Raw genomic sequence first — 20,198 nt, 5'->3', positions numbered from 1 at the left:
CCATGACAACCAAGTATGAGCTGGGACCAAGAGCCAGACTTGACCCCCTCCCTCTAACAATAACAAATCCCAAGTATTTGATTTTGATTTCATCTTAATTGGTGCCATTTCTCTTAAAGGATGAAAAGTTAAAATGTTAGCAAACAATTAAGACCATGAATGCTAATACCTTTTCAGATAGACACTTTGATTTTTATTTAAGTTGTAAAAAATAATCCCAAACGAGTCACCACCAACCCCATGACAACTCACCAGGCAAGGCCCTGCTTCCCTCTGTTACTCCCTGAAGTCCCCTGTGTCTAATCAGCAGCCTGGGGGAAGCCTACACTGATGCTAGCCTTCCCAAAGGGAGAGTCACACGAGAGGGAGGGGACAGTGGCGAGGTGTGCCGCTGTTGGAAACTGCTTGGGACCAACTGAAATAGTCCAGTCCAAAATCCCAGCTCTTCCTATAAAAGCCTCTATAAGGTGACACGTTGGCGTGGGGCAGGGATGAGGAGGGTGGGACCAGCACAGCCCCTGGGCTTTGCTTAGCTTCTCCTGGAACAAAGGTAATCGGTTGTTTTGTTAGGTTTATACTATGGCAGGTTGGAGGCTGGAGGTCTGTTAGTGCATTTAGTGCTGGTGAGAAGGGTGGCCCAGCCTGGGATACTGAAGTCCTCTGACAAGGCAGAGCCATGAGAGCCCACATCCCCCGTCACCTTCTGCTGAATAAGGGGGGGTGGGTAGGATGTCCCCACTGCTGGCTCTTGGCAGCCCATCCGTGCCAGCTTGGGCCTGTTCCTCTGGAGTGCTGGAGAGCTTGAGTCCGGTAAGATTGGGTGATGACCCTGTGCTAAGACCCAGCAGCAGCTTAGGCCACGGCTTAGCTGGCTTAAGAGTAGCCCCCAGCCATCTGACTTGTAGCTGCATTGCTGCCCACTCCTCGCCAGGCCTGGAAGCTGAAGAAAGCACTCACTCCATAGGCAATCATCACCAGACAAGCAAAAAACTGGCAGGGGAGAAGAGAAGATGCCAAGGTGGTCAGTCAGAGAGAGCAAGGAAACCACATGGGGACAGTGACAGCAGACCTCTGATGGACTTGGGGATAAAAGCTTGAGCGGCAGCTTTTATCAGAATCAGAACCACTTGTTCTGGCAGCCACACACTACACAGCTGCCACTATGTTCTAAGGGTCAGGGCAACAGAAACACACAGGCCAGACATGTCAGCTGGTGTCGGGGCAACCATAGTGTCCCAACTGCTCTCCGTAAGAGAAGTGACCACGGGTTAACTTTACACACCATATCAGTGTCCACAAGTAACATTCAGGGCTGGGGATGCAGCCCGGAGGTAGCATGGTTGCCTTGCTTCACAAGGCCCTTCGGTTCCAGGCCCACAATTAGAAACCAAATCAATCAGCAAAACTACTCAAAGCTCTCAGGAGTTTTCCAAACCGGTTTGTACTCTATATGCAGATGTGTGTTTTTTCTGGCACTTAGGTCCCAGTTCCCAAGTGGGAGTTCAACTAAATTTAAAACCACTCTGACCAGGAAGAGGGAAGACACCAAGGGCTACCCTGTCCTGGACATGACCTCAAGTTTTCTTGTCTGAAAACCCATAGGCACTGCCTCTCTAGAGCAAAGCATATACAGGGCCTTGTGGATGGAGTATAAATGGCCATTTGACACGGCTCAAGTTCGGGCTTTTTGTAAGAGATTTAAAAACAACAAAAAACTGGAATGTCTGTAGTAATTAACAGCCAGACCAAGGTGACACTGGAAGCAAATGAGTGTGGCACAGCAGGGGTCCACAATGAATCCCAAGCACTCTGGCTCAGGTTCCCTCCGGCTCTGCTGTTCACTAAGGAAGACTGAGCAAGGCTGAGCTCCACCTAGCAAACAGGCAGTGACTACTCAGACAGGAGCCTGTGTGTACACAGGCGTGGCTGGCTGGATCCCCTGCAGAAGGCGGGAGCCCTGGGAACATACTTACAGAGGCAGCTGAGCGCTGGTTATAGGGTCGTGAGCCCCTCAGGGATGTCAGGTCCACTGCTGCGGCGCAGGCGATAAAAGCAGTAATATAGAGAATGGTGGCAGCGACAAAAAAGATCATTAACTGTAGGAGAAAGGAGAGAACGTATAAAGCATCCACAGGGAACATCATCACCCCTGAAGCGGAGTCAAAAAGGCCCTGGCAGGAAGGCCTGAAGTGTTGGGGCAGGACAGTGCCAGCCTGCCAGGCAATTCTGCCACTCCTAACCAGCTAAGGAAATGCAGGCCTCTCCATGTATGCCACACTGCCGGCCATACCCACGCTCTCCCTATAACCTCATCAGCACTTGGCATTGTGTCTAGCACTAGGATGGATGGAGTTCCAAGTCCCTCTCCCCAGTGGGAGAGAATCTATGACTCCCTTGGCATCCTAAATTGGAGGGCAAAATACCAGGGCCAGGACCTTAGGGAATCGGTATAAGACACCAAGAAGACTGGATATGAACCTTCAGCTGGCAGCTGGGCCTGCTCCATACCTCCTGTGGCTAGCTCTTATCTCCAAACTGATGCTCTTCGAACATTCCTTGTGCTATACGCTTTTTAATTGCCAACACTTAAAAATTAGATTTCACATGAAAACTATTTCATATACTTTTTTTCATATTAAAAATGTTCAAGGCTACTGGGCATGGCAATACATACCTGTAATCCCCAGTACTCTTAAGAGACAGAAGCAGGAGGATTACAGATTTGAGGCCAACCTGATCTACATAGTGAGATATTTACTGTCTCAAAACAACAAACTGTGCAGTTGTAGAGCACACTTGTAATCCCAGCACTCAGGAGGCAGAGGCAGGCAGACCTTTGAGTTTAAAACCAACCCGGTCTACAGAGTGAATTCCAGGACAGCCAAGGCTACAGAGAAATCCTGTCTCAAAACAAAATACAAAACAAACAAAAAGCCCTTAAAGCTGGGCATACCAGATTATGGGAAGCAGCACATCCAGATGTAGAAGCAGCAGACCATGAATTTCAGGTCAGCCTGGCCTACACATCAAAATCATATCAAAAAAGAAATAAGCAATCTCAGGGCTGGGCATACAAGTGGTAGAGCATTTGTCCCGAATTTGTGAGGCCCTGGGTTTGATCCCCAGCACCACTAGAACAGACTAAATATCTCAAGGCTTGGCATCAATGGGCCGTATCCCCTTAAGGCTGAAGCTGGGCAGAGGCAGCTCCTCGGGGCCAGGTCCATGTTAAGTTCCTGGACCAGTTCACTATTCCATCCTGCCTGGCCCTTTCAAGGGTTGGCAGTCTCCAGCATTAAGAAGGATCATCACCCAGCTCCTCTCCCAGCTCAGCCCAGCAGCACCAAAAACAGCACCCAAATGGCCTCCTTCACTGAAAGCTGAGCTGGAACCCCATCCTCGTCTCAGAGACAGAGGTCTCCCACCCTGCAGGATTCTCCTTTGGAGGCCCAGGAATATTCAGAAGGGGGCTAGACCCTTAGCCGGGGATCCAGCTGGTACCACCTCAATCCCAAATTATGTCCCCAAGTACCGTGACCAGAACCCAGGGAACCTGAGTGCAGAGTGCTTGGGATCCACTATGGACCCCTGCCGGGCTCTGGCCAGCGATACAGGAGTCTAACAAACCCATTCTGTCTCAGCATGACTCACGTTTCCTCCAATTAAACAGGCATTGAATTGCAAACAATTGCTGCCTAGTCCCAGCCTCACTTGTCTTACAGTCATGTGCCTCTGTGCTCACTAAAAGGCTCAGACACAGCTGCATGGGTTTTCCGGGTTCCAGAAAAATTCTAGCCATTTTCTGTGTCTGGCCAGGGAGCTTCCTCTAATCAGAGAAAGCTGGCCTGAGACAATCCTGGGCACCCAGAGCTGCGGAGCCTTCTGAAGGCAGCTGGTATCCATGCTGGTAAGCCCACACCTCCTAGTTCAATTCTGACCACCCTTAAGGTGGTCAAGATTCCAAAGGGCATCTGCTGTCAGCCAACCATCCCTTGCTGCTGGTCCCTTCCCAGGACCAAGTCAAACGCTCACCTCCGTTATTAACACACCTTCCCACCCCAGCTCTTCAGGTAGATCTTCAGGGGATCTCTATACCAATGCAACCACCCCCTCACCCTCCATTTCACGTTTATGGAAAGTCAAGAGGTCCTATAATAGTCATTAAGAGGCAAGAGGGCTCAGCCCAGAGCCACACATTTCCCCTGCCTCAGACTCACCACCAATGGCCAGGGCACCATGTACAATTTCATGTGCAGCTGAAACAGGTAGATGATGAAGAAGACGATTGTCACCAGCCACAGGAAGACAGCGACAAACATGACCCAGCCATAGGCAGGATACAGGTGGTATGGGGTGTCAGCAATCAGGGCCCATACCAGCAGCCCCAGCACCTAGGGAAAAACAAAGGGAGTCTCTCAGAGCCCCACAGCTCCAGCTGGAGACCCAGGCCTTGGCCTCCTTTCTGATAGCTAAGAGGGTAAAGAGCTCGCCACAAGCCCGACAGCTAGAGTACGACACCTGGAACGCAAAGGTGTAAGGAGAAAACTGACTACCAAAAGTTGTCCTCTGACCTCCGTGTGTTCACTGTGGCAATGGAGCATGCCCAGACTCACACACGATTTAAAAAGGCTTTTTAAAAGAAACCTTGAGTTGGCTCCTGCTGTATACCTCTATGCTGGGGACCTTGCCTGGCCACTCTTCCCCCTCTTCAATCCCCACTGTGCTGTGTGACATAAGGCCCTTCCTCATGTCCCCAGACAAAGTGGGAACCTCAACTTTGTTATAGGTGCAGAAACAAAACAACAAACAAACAAAAACCCTGCTGGAAACCGAGCCTGGAGGCTGATACCTATAATCCTGACACTGGAGGGAAGAGCAAGAAACTTATGAGTTCAAGGCCAACATCTACCTACTGAGTTACAGGCCAGCCTGAGTCATGTGAACCCCTGTCTGAAAAAGAAAAACAAAAAACAAAAAATGGGACTAGGGGTGCTTTCAGATGGCTCAGCAGGTACCAGGATTTATTGCTCAAGCTTGAAAACCTGACATCCTGAGGTCATCCTCCAGAACCCACAGTGGAAGGGAAGACCCTACTCCCAAATGTTATCCTCTGGGGACTGTGAGATGGCTCATCTGCTAAATTTCCCTGCTGTCAAGTTGGACAGCCTAAGGTAAACCCCTCCACTTCCACGTTCACACACACATACACACACACACACACACACACACAGTAGTGATAAGTTTTTAAAACTTGGGGAACGTTTTGTTTGTTTTGGTTTTTGAGACAGGATCTCATTATATAGCCCAGGCTGGCCTGGAACTCACAGATATATCCACCTGCCTCTGCCTCCTGAATGCTGGGATTAAAGATGTGCACCACCATGCCTGGCTTTAAATAAAATTTTGAAGGAGAAGAAGGGACTGAGAGATGGCTCGGAGGATAAAGGCACTTGCAACCAAGACTGTGACCTCTGTTTGGTTCCTGGGACCCGCATGATAGAGAGAGAGCCAACTTCTGCAAGTTGTCATCAGATACAAGCTTGTGCACATAAGAGTGTTTGTGTGCATACATAATAAAAGTGTAGCTTTAAAAAAAAAAAGAATAGAGTCCCTTACAGGCCCTTTCCTCCCTCCCTTGAGCCATGGGGTCTTTGAAAAAGGAAAAAAAAAATCATGTTCCCAGAACATCCTTTGCACAAATAGGAACAGTCTATGTGCTTTTCTTGGCTCAACAGAGACTGTCCCCAGGGCTCTGAGTCCTCCAGTCTAACACCCCTCCTTCTCCACCACCCCTAACTCCCAGTTGTCTCTTTTACAGGTGTTACCATTCTGTCTCACAGAGGAACACCGAGGACTGTCTGTTGCACTGTGCCCTTGCTGGCAGGATGGCCAGACATCCCCAAATCCCTGGCTGAGTATGTTGAAACTAATGGCCTGGACTTTGTTTAAAACCTGTTCCCCTTTCTCCCTGCACAATGCTGTGTTCCTCACCTCATTTGTAACAGCACAGGGACCACACGCACCTCAGATGACTACCCACCTCAAAGCCTGTGGGTTAAGCTCACTGTTACCCATGGGAGCAATGGTCAGCTGCTGTGTGATTTTTCTCCTGGAGTCGCACCACACAGCACCAAACCCAGAGAATTCCACACATAGACTTGTAGGAGCACAGCCCAAGGAGCCTAGGGAAGGCCCAAGGACTGTCCTAGACCTCCCCAGCCTCTTCTTTGCTGGCTAAGGATCTCTAGGCTGGGGACAGCCACCCGTCTCTTGTCTGGAACCCTGCCGCCATGGGTGTAGAAGTCTGCTGTGGCTCTGGAGAAAGCCTCCATTGCTGACTAAGACACAGGACTGTTCCTCCCTCTGCCTGCACAGCATGTAAGCCGGCGGCCCCAGCCCAAGGTTGAGACCACTTTCAGTCAGATCTTAGGATCAGATCTCAGGATGCTGGTCCCCTGACTGCTCCCCACTCTGCTGACAGTCCAGTTTCAAGTTCCCAGATATCTAAAAGAGAGGTCCTTACCAGCGGAGACCCAGTGCTGGGGCTCTGCCATCCACCTTCTCCCAAACCACCCCACCAAAGACCACAAGGAAGTTTCTTTGGTTTGGAATAATACTCAGGGTAAGGACAAGGACAGCCTGAAGCTGAGCATGCCCAGGAGCCCAGCAGTGTCCAGGCCAAAGCAGGCTCTATGCTTGTTCTCCCCAGCTAGGGTTAGCCTCAGACACCCCATGTCACACAGCACCCTGCCATCGGTTCTTGCCTCTGACCTTCATAAGCAGGCCTGGGGGTTGGCTCCTGTGCCCACTTTACAGTGAAGAAGATGGGACAGTGTGGCCACATGCTAAACTGGAAGCTAGCCCTCATTCAATTACAACTCAAGGGCCATCAGGAAGATGGCTCATTGGGTGAAGGCACATGCCACCAATTCTGATGACCTGGGTCGGATCTCTAGAACCAGCATGGTAGGAGAACCGACTCCTCCTGAAAGTTGTCCTCTGACCTCCACCTGATCACTTTGGCATCCCCTTGCCTACACAAACACAAAATAAACACACACACACACACAGAGATATCTTAGAATAGGCCTCACCCTCACCTTTTTCCCTGCCATCCCTCCCCTCCCCCACCTTTCTTGGCAAGGTCTCATTAGTCCAGACCAGCCTTGAACTCTCGCTTCTGCTTCTCATTACAGTACAAGTATGTGGCACCACGCCTGGCTCCCACACACCCTTTACTCTCCAGCCCAAACCACTGTGCCTCAAATAGACACACTAGGAAGGCCACAAAACCCCAGAGTGGGATGAGGTCATTTCTGTCAGGAGAATGAAGTCTCCTTGGAATGACATCTCATGCAGCTTCTCAGGTGAGAAAAGTGGGAAGGTGGGCCTCCTAGGGACTGTCAGCAATAGGTTCCCTGTCTCCCACCCTGCCAGTGGCTTGGCTGGTTCCCACCATCTGAAAGAAAGTTAGAAAAGCCATCCAACTGACACTCCTGAAAAGGCCCGTGCATGTTTACACCCTGCCCCCCTACAATGCTGTCACTCACAGGCGTCAGCACAGGGGCCACCAGGTACTCAGTACAAGCTCCCTCTCCTGTACCACTGACTTCCCAATAACCCTCAATCTAGGCTGCCTTGCCAAGTTCCCACAAGTTGCTCGGGAGCCATACTGTACTCGTTAGGTAAAAGGTGGATGAGCCCGGAACCCAGCCCTGCCTTGTCAGAGCTGTGAGAAAGCAGTGGCTGAGGGATGGAGGAAGCAAGATGTGTCAGCCCCCTCCAAGGGCAGGGCTGGAGGAACACAGGTGTCCCCACCCTGTCCCACTCCACCCCTGATTTCCAGCTCAGTAAAAACATAATAGAGATAAAGCAGTAGATAGGAGAAATTTGTGTCCCTTTGGGCTCTCTCACCTGGCTCCAAGCCCAGGAAGCCGACTTGGTTTCCACCCTAGAACAAGGAAGGTCCATTCCTCTATTAGAACCCAACAAACTGGTTTCTCCTGGTCCCTAAGCCATCAGCCTGGGTATTTTACTGACTCCTTGACTGACCTGGATGGTCCTGCCAGAGAGGTTCCAGAAGCTGCAGGACCCCCTGGGATTCAATGAAATGCCACCTGGTGCAGATCTCACTCTAGCTGAAGTGCCAGAAGCCTTGACTTGGCCTGGGGTGGGGGGACACTCTTCATGGGTAGCAAAGGGCAGCAGGTAGTGGGAAGCAGAGAATGAAGCCAAAGTCCCTAATTCTACTCCTTGATCCCATGACCTCTACCAGAACATGTCTCAGGTAGCTCACACATCCCTCCAGCATGACCAGTCTGCCCCTGGGTGCCCCTTTTCACAGCCCTCCATTGTAGTAGCACTTCCGTGTCAGGGTGCCCCCACATCAAGGTGCTCCCACATCAGCAAGTAGGGCCAGATCAAAAGCATAAACTGGTCCATTACACATGCTCACGGGGCGGGTGCTGTGGGAACAAACTCAGGTGAGGAGGGGGCCAGAAGGAGGGACACTTTTGGGTAAGGGGCAGAGGAAGATCTTTCACTGGTAACGTGATAAGGATTGAGGAAGTGAAGAGGAAGGGGACAGAGAGAATCATGGGGCACTCTAGAAGAGAATACAGTTCCACCTCTGGCATTCTGGGTTATCTTGACCTCAGTGTCCATCTATCTCTACTTTCTAGACACTGTCAGACCCAAGCCAACTCACTATATGGCCTTAGGAGACACACCTAACCATCTGTGGCAAATGAAGGGGTTTTTTTTGGGGGGGGTATTGGGGGTAGGGTTGAGGGTTTCAGGGACAGGAATGCCTCTGCTTACCCTACAGCTGTGTCAGGCAGGTGTGCCTGGGGGAGAGAAGGGTGTGGTTGTGTGATTTAGTTAAAACACAGGAAAGCAGCCGTGTAGGGAGGGAGCTTCCAGATAGGATAGAGGAGAGCTATCCTGCCTAGAGGTTGACACTCAGGCCCCAAGGGGCTGATGGCGGGCTGAGCTAAAGGCTGCCGTTGGGAGACAAGCTAGGCAGGGATCCTGTCAGAAGCCACTCCCATCAGAGCTGCTAAGTCCTGAAGGGTGTGTGAGATGTCTTGGGGTTTTGTTTGTTTTTACTTTTGTGATATCTTTAGTGTTTAAAGCCAAATGTTTTAGAAAGAGTGAAGGGTGGGCACAGACCACTGAAAGAGCAGGGTGGACCCTGAGAGCAGTGGCGCCAAGTCTTTCACATTCCTCAGTGGCTGCTCCCCACCACACCACCAGGAAACTGAGGCCCCAGAGTGTCCACACGACCCTTCCTGGGGTTCCCTCTCACTCAGGGCACAGCTAGGCAGCTGAGGACATTCAGAACTTGGCCTAGCCCAGCCTCCACCCCCATCCTGGCCCTCCTCCCTACACTGAAAGGGACTTTATGGAGACAAAAAGTCACCCATTGTGTCACAAGAGACAAAGGGGCAAGAGACAGAGGCTCCAGGCGCCTGGGTTGGCCACCACCACCACACACCACCCATCTCTGTGCCAAAGGAGGGCTGGAGGAGGCACCTTGGAATTCCTGCATGGGAGAGGAAGCATTCTAAAACACTGAGTCCATCGTGTCCAGATCCCTAGGAAGCCCCAGAGCCACCCGACTGTCCCTTTCTCTGTCTGAAACAGGCACACAAGGAACCGCACTAAGTCACTCAGGTGGTGCACACTCTCCCAGGGCCCTTTCTGTGCCAGGCTGTTCCAGGTTCAGGGACAACAGCAGGGTGGTCGGCAGCATCACAGTTTTCCAAATGCAGCTTGCAACGTGCTACTTGCAAATAGGTCTCAGAAGAGTGGTTAAATCCCGGAGGTACAAAAGATCATACACACACAAACACACACAAAAACGCACAAGCCCACGAGTGTGCTGATGGCTGATTCGGACCTGAAATATCTTCAACCACATGGTCCCCGAGTGTCCCTGGTAGCTTAGAAGCTTCCCAGCCAAGCTGGTGGTACACATCTGCAATCCTGGCACTTGAGAAGTAGAGGCAGGAGGGATGCCACAAATCTGAAGCACCCTGGACTGCACAGGATAGTGTCCTGTCTCACTGCCCTCTGCAGCAGACCATGCAGGTCTCCTTCCTGTCACCTCCAGGCGCGTGAGGAGTGTGCAGGTTCCGAGGCTCCCACGCCTCCCTCCCTCTCTTCTGGTTCCCCAGCAAAGGGTTCCAGAAACTTACAGCACCCGGTCTCCACTCCACTCCTTGCTCTTCCCCGGGGGTCTCCATAATGTCTGCCTCGGTCTCCCCAGCCATGAGGAACATCTCAGGAAGTTCTTATTCTGCTTCAGAAGGTCCAGGTAGAGCTCTCCTCGTACTTACTGCTCCAAGCCATAGTCTGGCATCCAGCTGGCCAAGCCACCTCAACTCCTGGGCTGTCCTCTCTCTGAGCCCAACTTTCTCCCAGAGAAGCATCAGCTCATTTCACAGAAGAGAAACTGACTCTTTAGAAGTGACTAATTAAATTGAATGAGCTAATGGCAAGGCGAAGCTTTCTTATATAAATGAAGCTTTGGCCTAAGAACATTCATATGGGGGGAGGGGTGCCTCCCCTAGGGGTAGACTTTCTTTCTCTTAGTGCTGACCCCTGGGAGGTGGGGACATTGTCCTGGAAACTAGTGCTTGCAGAAGTTATCACTGTCTGGGATGCCGGAGCTGGGGAGTTATCGCAGCCTGTGAATCTCTTAGCCCAGTAGAGCCTACAGATCTGGCTATACAGCCAGGGGCAAGGCCTTCCTCATTCCCAGGGCATGGCCTCAGCATATCTCTCCTATCTCCACTCCCAGGAGGGGCTGGTGCCCATCCCCTAACCCCTTTCCCTCTCACCCCTGCCCCAGAAGAGGAAGAGTTCACCTGGTGTCAGACACAGTCAAAGCCGAGCTGCCGAGCAGGCCCAATCTTGCAGCCCGCTTGCCGGGTCCTGACTGACCTTTGTCTTTGTCCTCACTTGGAGACCCTGGTGTTCCACCCTGCCTCTCCTCCCTGAGCAAACAGGAGAAGCTCACCCTGCCCAGCTGCCCAGCAGCAAAAGCCAGAGCCCTGTTCTGATCATATCAGGGCTGCCAAGGAAAACACCCCCACCTAGGTTCACAGCAACCATGAAGAGAATGATGGACAGAGCCCAGCCACCACGGCCAGAGATATGGCAATCACCTGGTACATAGGATGTGTACAAATGTGGACTGGCCCTTTCCTGAAACAGAGGTCACTTTCTGCTTACAGATGACTAGGGAAAACTCCCAAGGTACCCAGCCAGTAGTCCTGAACACAACACTCACTGCTGGGTGTCCTGAGGAAAGTGCCTTCCCCTCTCTGGGCCTGATAGACACCCACACCCCTCAACTCAAAGCTTTGGACACTGCCACAAACAAGTGTAATTCCCCACTTCCCAACATTTTCATTTATTTGGAAATAATCCTTAGTGGTTGTTCACTGGTTAATCTTGTTTTTGAGAGGCAGGGTCCCATTACTCACCCAAGATGGCTGGTATGCCCTGTGTAGCCCAGGCTGACCTTGAGCTCACAAGCCTGTCTTAGCCCCCTGACAGCTGGGACCACAGGCATGTACTAGCATGCTCTGCTTGTTTTATAACTTTGAAATAAGTCCTATAACGCTGGCAAGGTGGCTCTGGGTAAAGGTGCCTGCCACCTGCTGTAGTGACCTGAGTTCCACACCTGAGACCCACATGGTGAAAAGAAAACCACCTTCCACAAGTTGCCCTCTGACTTCCACACGCGCTGTGGTGTGTGCATGCACACGCACATCCACACACATTCACGTAAAAAAAAAATAAACTACTAAAGAGTAAATACAATGTAATAATAAAATGAACTATACCTGGCCAAGTTCAAGAGTGGTTCCCTGTACAGCAATCAGACCCCATGTATATACACATACAGTCCCAGCTCCAGACAGGTAGATCTTATGTCTGTGGCTGGATGATCACAGACCCAGATTTCTTCCTATAGGCCCCACAATGAATCTGTATACTCTGCCTAACTAAGCTAAATATAAAGGAAACTTTAAAATCACCAATAAGTGAGGATATGGGTTGTCTACTGCAACAGAAGTCATAAAATTAACTGCACTCGTGCGTAGCAATGTTATAATTCTACAGACAGAAGGGGTCCCCTCCCACAGCAGCCCCTCCTTAACCAAACACAGTTTTGCTTTGTGAGGTTTCAGTTATTTATAGTCAGAATATATTACATTAAAAAAAAAAAAGTCATGTTTGGGCTAGAGAGATTCCAGCGCCCACATGGCAGCTCACAACCGTTTGTAACTCCAAGATCTGACACTCTCACAGACACACATGCAGGAAAAACACGAATGCACACGAAAGAAAGCTAAAAAACCTTTTAAAAATCATGTTTGTTTGTTTGAAAACAGGAACTCATGGAGCAGGGACTAGCCTCAAACTCAACTACATAAAAGAGGCTTGAATGTCTGACATTCCTGTCTTCACCTCCCGAGTACTGGGATAAAGAAACATGCATCACCCTGTGTGTATCTGGCTTTTCATTCATAGCTACAGTGAGACGGCTCAGCAAATAAGGCAACTGCCTCGAGGCCCAACGAAGTGAGTTTGAGCTCTGGGAGCCACATGGTGGAAGGGGAGAATCAGCTCAAGTTGTCCTCTGGCCTCTGTGCTCATGCTGTGGCTTGCCTGTGCACTTAGACACAGACACAAATGAATAAATAATATTGAATTTAAATAATAATTCATATTATTTAGACATCGGTTTTGGTTTTTGAGATGGGGGCGGGGAGCGCTTGTGTGGCCTGGGGTTCACTGTGTAGATCAAACTGGCTTCAAACTTGCAGAGATCTGCCTGCCTCTGTCCTCTGAGTGCTGGGATAAAGTAGCATGACCCTAGCCTGGCCCTCCTCCTAAGTTTTAAAACTCTTTCATCAAAGTGCATTGCTACACTTTGTTATTATTGTTAATCCCCTGCTGTGTTCGGTTATAAACTGAACTCTACCACAGCTACCTCAGAACTGTATCCGACCAAGGCTCAGCCTAGGCTCAGAATGTGTCCTTACGGAAAAGAGGGAACTCTAGTAGGTCAATCCACTGGAAAAGCTACTGAGGTTGTCTCCAGGACATGCTCCGGCTGTGATTAACACAGATGACCAAACTCAGACCTTCTATTTTGAGGGTGTTGGGGGTGGGGGGTTGAGACAGGGTTTGTCTTTGTAGCCCTGGCTCTCCTGGAACTCAATGTGTACCAGGCTGGCCTCTAGAGATCCACCTGCCTCTGCCTCCTGAGTGCTGGGGTTAAAGATATATACCATTACTGCCCGGCCAGCACAGACCTTCTCAATGACTGAATCAAGGAAAGGTCTCACTTTGACTCAATTTCTAGAAGCCAGAGAGAAATAAAGGAGGGGACTCTCAGTGATAACAAAACTCACACTTTGAAACAAACAGCATGAGAGGGCCAGGTGTGGCAGAATTCCTGTAATCTGTTTGGGAGACGAAAGCAGGAGGATTGAGTTCAAGATCAAAGCAGGAGGATTACGAGTTCAAGATCAGGCTCAGGCTGTGCCCGTGCCCAGGTCTCAAAAACGAAAATAAGCAAACACATAAATAAATATAAACAAACAAACAGAAAACACTATCAGTAAATTTCCTGGAGCTTCTGCAACAGGCCAGAGGCAAAGTCCAGCAGTTCCGCAGAGGGCACACAGAGGACTCTGGGACATTTTTCTCTTTAAAGTTTATGCTTGATCCTAAGAGGGTAGAGACAAACTAGCACCACACACTGACGGATCTGTCAGCCCTGCCTATCAGATCGGGGTATGTCCAAAAGTGTGTCATTTCTCCAGCCCTGGTGGCTGTGGGAGGGGCTAGGGCACAGACATGACCTTCATGGAGGTCACTTGGCAATCCTCATCCTGGCCCCAAGCGCCGCAGGGTGTGGTAGGTAGCACAGGCCTGTCTTCTCCTGAGAGGCTGAGGCAAGAGGATTGTAAATTCAGGCCCAGCTCGGGCAACTTAGGGACACTGTCCCAAGACTGAAAAAAGTGAGAAAGAGGGCTGGGAGTGACTGTGTTAAAATTAAACATAACAAACACCACAGTGTCAAAACTGCAGCTGGACAGGCGGATTCTCACCCAGTTCTCAGGCCCCCACTCCCAACAGACATACCGGAAAACTATCACTGGCTTTTATCCATGTTACTGTGGGCAAGCATGTGACATGCAATGGCATTCACCTACCACGGTGCACATATGGAGGTCAGAGGGCAAGTTGCCAGAGTCGGTTCTGGTCTTTCTACTATTTGGGCTGTGTAGCTTGGTAACAGAGAGCTGCTCCAAAGACCATCAATGTTTCCTAAAGGCACAGAAAAAGCACTAAAAATGCTCTAAAATAGCTGCCCTCATAGGGAGAGGACCTGGATCTGAGGACAACCTTAGCACTATCTGCACATTTATGTATTTATTTGGTTAGGGTTTTTTTCTTGGGGAGGGTTGTTGTTTTGTATTGTTGAGATAGGGTCAATGCAGCTCAGGCTGACCTTGAGTTTGCCTTGGGTTTTCTCGTCTCCTTAATGCTGGGGTACACACACACACACACACCCCATACCTGGCTAGGATTTTTGGTTGGTTGGTTTTGGTTTTTCAAGACAGGTTTGAAAAACCTGTCTCTAGGTAGCCCTGACTGTCCTGGAACCCGCTTTGGAAACCAGGCTAGCCTTGAACTCAAAATCTGCTTGCTTTGTTTTTTCCTAAGGAAAAAACATCTATATACTCTCTAGGTAATTACGAACGAATTCCTAAAGCTATCCCACTCTTGCCCACCATTGAGCAGGATTGGTGGGAATGAGCCATGCAGGGCACCTGTGGCTTTGGCACAGGAACCCGCAGGCTCCACTGAGGCTACCAAAGAGCCTCAGATCAGTCTAAGGAAACTCCCAACACTGTCATCCCAACCCCACCCGCCACTGCTCACATCTGCGCAGCAACACAGCAGGCCCTTCTTGGAAGTCAGGGCTCTTTAGGGCCTTGTCCTGTCCTTCCGTGGAGAGAAGCCAGCCTGCCTGCTGGGACTGACATAGAGCCAGAATCATCAAGAAGAGCTTTCTCGTGTCCCCAAGAGCAGAAGGATGAAGGGAATCTTGGGAGCTGAGCTCTTTGTCTCCAGAAACATTCAAGCTTGCCTAAGAGCCCTAGGATCTTAGGGCCTAGTGAAGCCTACCTTCATATAAACGAGTGCCAGGCTAAGCCCTTAGCAGGCACCACTTCTCTGCCAACACTGTTTCACAGATATGGATGTAAGGCTGAGGCATAGGGGAGGGGAGAGTCAAGAACTTCCCTGGGATCCCAAGTTGAAAGAGGCAGAGCTTGGATTTGAACCCAAACCTCTGCTTCTAGGCCTACAATCAGCCAGTGTTCTCAAAGATACACTGGAGCACTATGGTGGCAGAGGAGGCCTCTAATCTGTGTGTTTACTTAAAAACAGAACTGTGTGGCTGCCCCATCCTAACAGGAAGGCTAGAAAGGGCTCAATGCCAACACCCCCATTCCCTCAGGGCATCCATGCCCTCCTGCCCTAAGCATCAGGGCTTAATCCATTGTCTCTCTTGAACCCCTTCTTTCCCCTCCCCACCTGCCCCCAGCCCCACTCCCTGAAACAGGGTTTTACTCTTTAGCTCAGGCTTCAAACTTGTGATCCTCCTGCTTCAGAAGCCTCCCACTCAGCAGCACCGGAGTGACATCGTACCCAGCTAGAACCTTCTTCTAAAGCCCCATTCATAAAAAAAAAAAACTCACCTCAGCCAGGAAGTCCCCTGCAAAAGGGCTGAGTCTCCCTTCCTAAAGTAGTCATCCTTCTCTTGTAGAGCAGCCTAGGAACCCCAGATGCCCCAAACAGAGGCAACAGAAAAAATAGATGGAGCCAGCCTTCAGACAGCCAAATCTTAGTGCAAATTCTGCGTGTAAGCCTTGCTGCCCCCCAAGCCATGTGACTTTCCTCAAGTGTCTCTGAGTTTATCATTAAGTCCCAGGGAAGATCATCCTTTGTCCCAAAGCTGGGGGAGGGCGGTGTTAAACTTGGGGAAAAAAAAAAAGTGGGCACTTCAGCTGTTCGACAGTGGTACACACCTTTAATCCCAGAACTGGGAAGGCAGAGACAGGAGGATCTCTGTGAGTCCCAGGCCAGCCTGGCAAGTTCTGTGCCAGCCAGGGCTACACAGAGAAACCCTGTTTCAAAACAGAAAAACAAAAGGAAGGAAAAGATGGGCACCTCCCCATGTTCTTCACAGTTTTTTCTAAAGTCATTAGGATACACCAAGGGCACCTATCAGCCACACCCTCCAGCGTCCCTCCACTCCCTCGTCACACAAAGAACTGTAGCACAAAGAGTCGTTTCTAGGTCAAACGTGTTTGCCGGTTTAGAAGCTGGTTGTGAAGATTGGTGTTTCTCCTTTCACTTACATTACTAGGGAGCTCAGCCATGAACCAGCATTTTAAACGTGAAGGTTTCCAGCCGGGCAATGTCTCTCAATAGCTCTCTCAAGCCAGTTCCTCTCTCTAAACCACCAGGCTTTAGAAACACACTAACTCTCTGTTTTAACGATTAACAGCATCATCTGATGTTCTTCCTGGAGTCAGATGGGGATGGGCAAGGTTATGGGGTAGTATGTCTGTGGACTGAGATGAAATGCCAAGCTAGACGAAGAACAACACTTTGCTCCGGAAGCTTGGCCCTCCTACTCACTCATCTCTCCATCACTGCGGGACCCTCTCTACCGTGGGATACAGCTCAACCTGGCCAGCAAGAAGCTCTGTCTTCTCAGTCACTGCCTTCTCCAAGCAGCCTTCCCTGATCCCCAGGGGCAGGCACTAGGCTCGAGGTCTCTTCCACATCCGTTAAAATGACACACCTCACACTGTAAGAGCAAACCAATACAGTAATGAAGAGGAGGGGCCAGAGACTGATCTCAGGGAGTGGTCAGAAAGAAACTTCTGAGCCCTCTCTGTCTTGTCCTCTGTTAAGAGAAAATCCTAGTCAAATCTGGTTAGGATGGCTCACGCACCTTTGATCCCAGCACCAAGTTCAGGGTCAGCCTGACCTGTAGTGAGTTCCAGGATAGCCAAGGCAACCTAGAGAGACTTTGTCTAAAAGAAACAAAAGACACAGAGCCGAAGAGGTCTAGACCAGCCTCCAGTGTGCCACTGTGGCTTCCCAGCAGGAATGGTGCCTGCCTTGCCCCTCCCCCATCTTGGCCCCAGTGGAGTAGCAGGTTGCCACAGAAACTTGTTAGGAAGCAGCGGCTGAGACAAGCAGACTCAGTCTGGTTCAGTCTCCAAGTGAGGTCAGTGGAACTAAAATGGGGAAGATGCTAGGGGGTACAAGGAACCGATTGCCTCACACCCTAATGGCCACCAACACAACCCAGACCACAGTTCTTGCCCTAGGAGCTTATGCGGCTGGGCTCCTGGCTAGACCAGCAAGGCTCAGCCCGTGGGCTACTTTCTCCACCTCCACTCAACTCAGCCATCTGCAGCCCCCACACCATTCCCGGCCCTACCCCAGCCTCCCGGTCCGCTGAAGGCTCAGCTCAAAAGTTATCCTTCTGGCCCACATGGAAGCCTTCTTAGACCAGACTTGACCTCTCTCTTCTCTGTCCCTTTCAACAAGTCATTTAGCTCCTCCCAGGCTAGCCCAGAGCTGACCCTCAGATGTGAGGTTCAAAGAGCCCAAACAGAAACCCCAGAGAGTAATCCCAAAACTTGGGAAGATCTAGTTCAAGGCTTGCCTCAGTGACACAAAGACTTTGAAGCCAGCTTCAGCTACAGGAATAATTCAAGACTGGGCTACATGTGATCCTGACTCAAAAACAACATCAACAACAAAACACAAAGCAAACAAACCAATCACCAAGAGCCCGACACTCCTGGGTTGATGGTGTCTACCGATGCAGATTTAAATTGGTCCCAGAAGAGGGCATCATGCCACCCCTCCCCGATCTTATCAAAACCAAACGATATCCAAAAACCACTCCCGAAGCAGACTTTAAAGATGCAAATTTCTTGCCGCATTTCCGGAGATTCGAAGAGCAATTTCACATTTTTTTCGGGGGGGTGGGGCCCAAGAATCTGAATTTTAAACAAACCCAGGCAAGAGATGGGGAAGGATGAAGGGTGAAGGCTCATGAGGAACACCAGAAATCCCAGAAACCAAGGCAACAGGCCCCAGGTGGAGGTGGCCGCTTCCCTGGGGGGGCAGGAAGGACCTAGTCCCAGCAGTGGGCCTCCGGACTCCACAGCCCGGCCCTGGAAGCCTGTCTCTATGTGCCCACTGGGGGGTGGGGGGGATGAAAGGGATCTAAGAACACCTCCAGTGCCACCCTATGCCCACTGCAGTGGACCTCGGTCAGTGGGGACCGTTCCATAAGGGCAGCTGACACCTCAAAATGCACACAGTGGGAAGTTGCAAACCTTGGGTCCTCAGCTGGGGCCTGCACAGAGACCTGGGGATGGCAGGCAGGTGGCTTCTGGACTCCCGCAAAGCTCTACAGCCCAAAGCAGGAGATTCGACCCGTGGGCCTGGGGCTAGAGCCCTGGAGGGAGCGCACACGCTCTCCTGCGTTGTCCAGGAGGGTTTCAGGGCGGCTGCACTGAGTGGCTGGAGAGAGCGAAGAGGCGGACAGTGGACTTTGCCCGGCGAAGAAAGCCAGGGCACGGTCCAGGGAAAAGGGGGCAGGGCAGGAGGAAAGGGACAGACTGACGGGCAGAGGAACGCGGCGATCTCAGCAGCGATGTCGCCGCGGGAAGCAGCCGGGTGGGCTGCGGGGTCCCCTCCACGCGATACAGATACGTGTCGTGTTGGCGGGGATGTCGTACGGGCGTCCCGAGGTACGAGGTTCCAGGCGATCTCGGGAGCGTGCGTCCCCAGAGACTCCCCAGAGAGTCCCCCATCCAGTCCCCGAGCTACCCCGCTCACCAGCTGCAGCAGCGCGAGCACCCCGAGGGCGGAGCGCACGAAGCCCAGGTCCGGCCGCAGCGCCGAGACAGACGCGCCCACGCCCTGCGCGGGGCTGCTGGTCCTCGTGCTCACTTTCGACGGGAACTCGGCCATGGCGATCGCGAACCTACGACGACCCGGCCGCGCTCCCGGCCCTGCTCCGGGGCTGCGACTGCGGGCGCTGCGAGGGATCCCGGGGCAGAACCGACAGGTGCGAGACGCCCCGCCCCGCTCCGCCCGAGGCCACACCCCTCCCCGAGACCCCGCCCCTTAACCCTCGGCGCCCCTGGCTGCTCTAGAGAGCCACCTCCAGGTCCGCGGGCTCGGTCTCTCTAGGGTGCTGGGTCCTTGAGCGGGTCTCTGTGGATAACCCCTCGGGGAGAGGTCTATCCAGACCAGGGGTACGAAGAGGAAGACTGTCCTTTCTAGACCGAGGCCGGTTTCTTTCCAAACGGAAACCGCAAACCAGGCGGGATGACTCACTGAACTCTCAGGACTGGCGTAGAGGGGGGTCACAGAGAATGCAGGGCTAGCCCGGCTACATAATGAATTCCAGGCTTGTCTGGGCTACAGGGTGAGGCGCCAACAAGGGAGTCTCCAAACAACCCGACCAACGGGCAGAGGGGCGCATGACTGTAATCCCAGCACCACCGAGAGGTCAAGAAGATCAAGTCAGGATTATCTTGGGCTAGCCTGGGGTACATGAGACCTTGTATACACACACACACACACACCAACAAAAACTTAGTCTAGTGGCACACACTAATCCCAGCTATTAGGGTGCTAAAAATACAAAAAGGGGGGGCACGGAGCTACACGACAGCGTGCTTCTTTGGTTTGGGGGCCAGTTCCCAGCACTGCACAGCGTCGCAGGCAGTAACTGACCATCCAGAATGGCTGAGCATTGGCTCCCTCTCTGTCCTAGAGCGTGTGCAGGTGCTCAGTTCGAAGAACTATCTGAGGACACAAAACGTCCCGGCGGAAACCTGGGACTGTGCCAGGGAGGGTTGCCCTGGAGACGGAGGTGATGCCGGATGTCGCCGCTGTGTGCCCTGAAAACCTTCTCACCTGCGCAGACACGCGAAGCCGCAGAGGTTTGCACAGACCCTGTGCACTCGTCACCAGATAGAGCTAGACCAGGCCTTCGCCTTCGCGGGTCCCGCTGTCCCTGTGAGACAAGCAGTAAGTGACCACTGATAGACCAGGGA

At 51.6% G+C, this 20,198-nt stretch overlaps 1 protein-coding gene across 2 annotated transcripts; it reads right to left on the bottom strand.

Moving 5' to 3' along the window:
* Nucleotides 1-170: 170 nt before the first annotated feature.
* Pllp (plasmolipin) lies at nt 171-19,206 on the bottom strand. 2 transcript variants are annotated; one of them, XM_021655000.2, is made up of 4 exons: nt 18,970-19,206; nt 4,218-4,391; nt 1,974-2,096; nt 171-990 (listed from the first exon to the last, which is right to left on the bottom strand). In XM_021655000.2, the coding sequence occupies exons 1-4, from the start codon at nt 19,102-19,104 to the stop codon at nt 874-876; spliced, it is 549 nt and encodes a 182-aa protein (XP_021510675.1). In that variant the 5' UTR covers nt 19,105-19,206; the 3' UTR covers nt 171-873. The 2 variants fall into 2 exon arrangements, with proteins under 2 accessions (XP_021510675.1, XP_060248182.1); XM_060392199.1 differs by lacking the exon at nt 18,970-19,206 and adding an exon at nt 10,200-10,346.
* Nucleotides 19,207-20,198: the final 992 nt, after the last annotated feature.

This window comes from Meriones unguiculatus, chromosome 10 (assembly GCF_030254825.1).
Source record: "Meriones unguiculatus strain TT.TT164.6M chromosome 10, Bangor_MerUng_6.1, whole genome shotgun sequence".
NCBI classification, from domain to species: Eukaryota; Metazoa; Chordata; class Mammalia; order Rodentia; family Muridae; genus Meriones; species Meriones unguiculatus.
The sequence above is the reverse complement of the archived record's forward strand: the minus strand, read 5'-3'. Positions and strand labels throughout refer to the sequence as shown.

Coding starts and splice junctions, on each gene's coding strand:
- Pllp (XM_021655000.2), bottom strand. CDS start 19,104: ATGGCCGAGTTCCCGTCGAAAGTGAGCACGAGGACCAGCAGCCCCGCG. Junction 4,392..18,969: donor TGCTCGCGCTGCTGCAGCTG/GTGAGCGGGGTA, acceptor GTTTTTCCCTAG/GTGCTGGGGCTGCTGGTATG. Junction 2,097..4,217: donor TGGTGCCCTGGCCATTGGTG/GTGAGTCTGAGG, acceptor TTTCTCCTACAG/TTAATGATCTTTTTTGTCGC.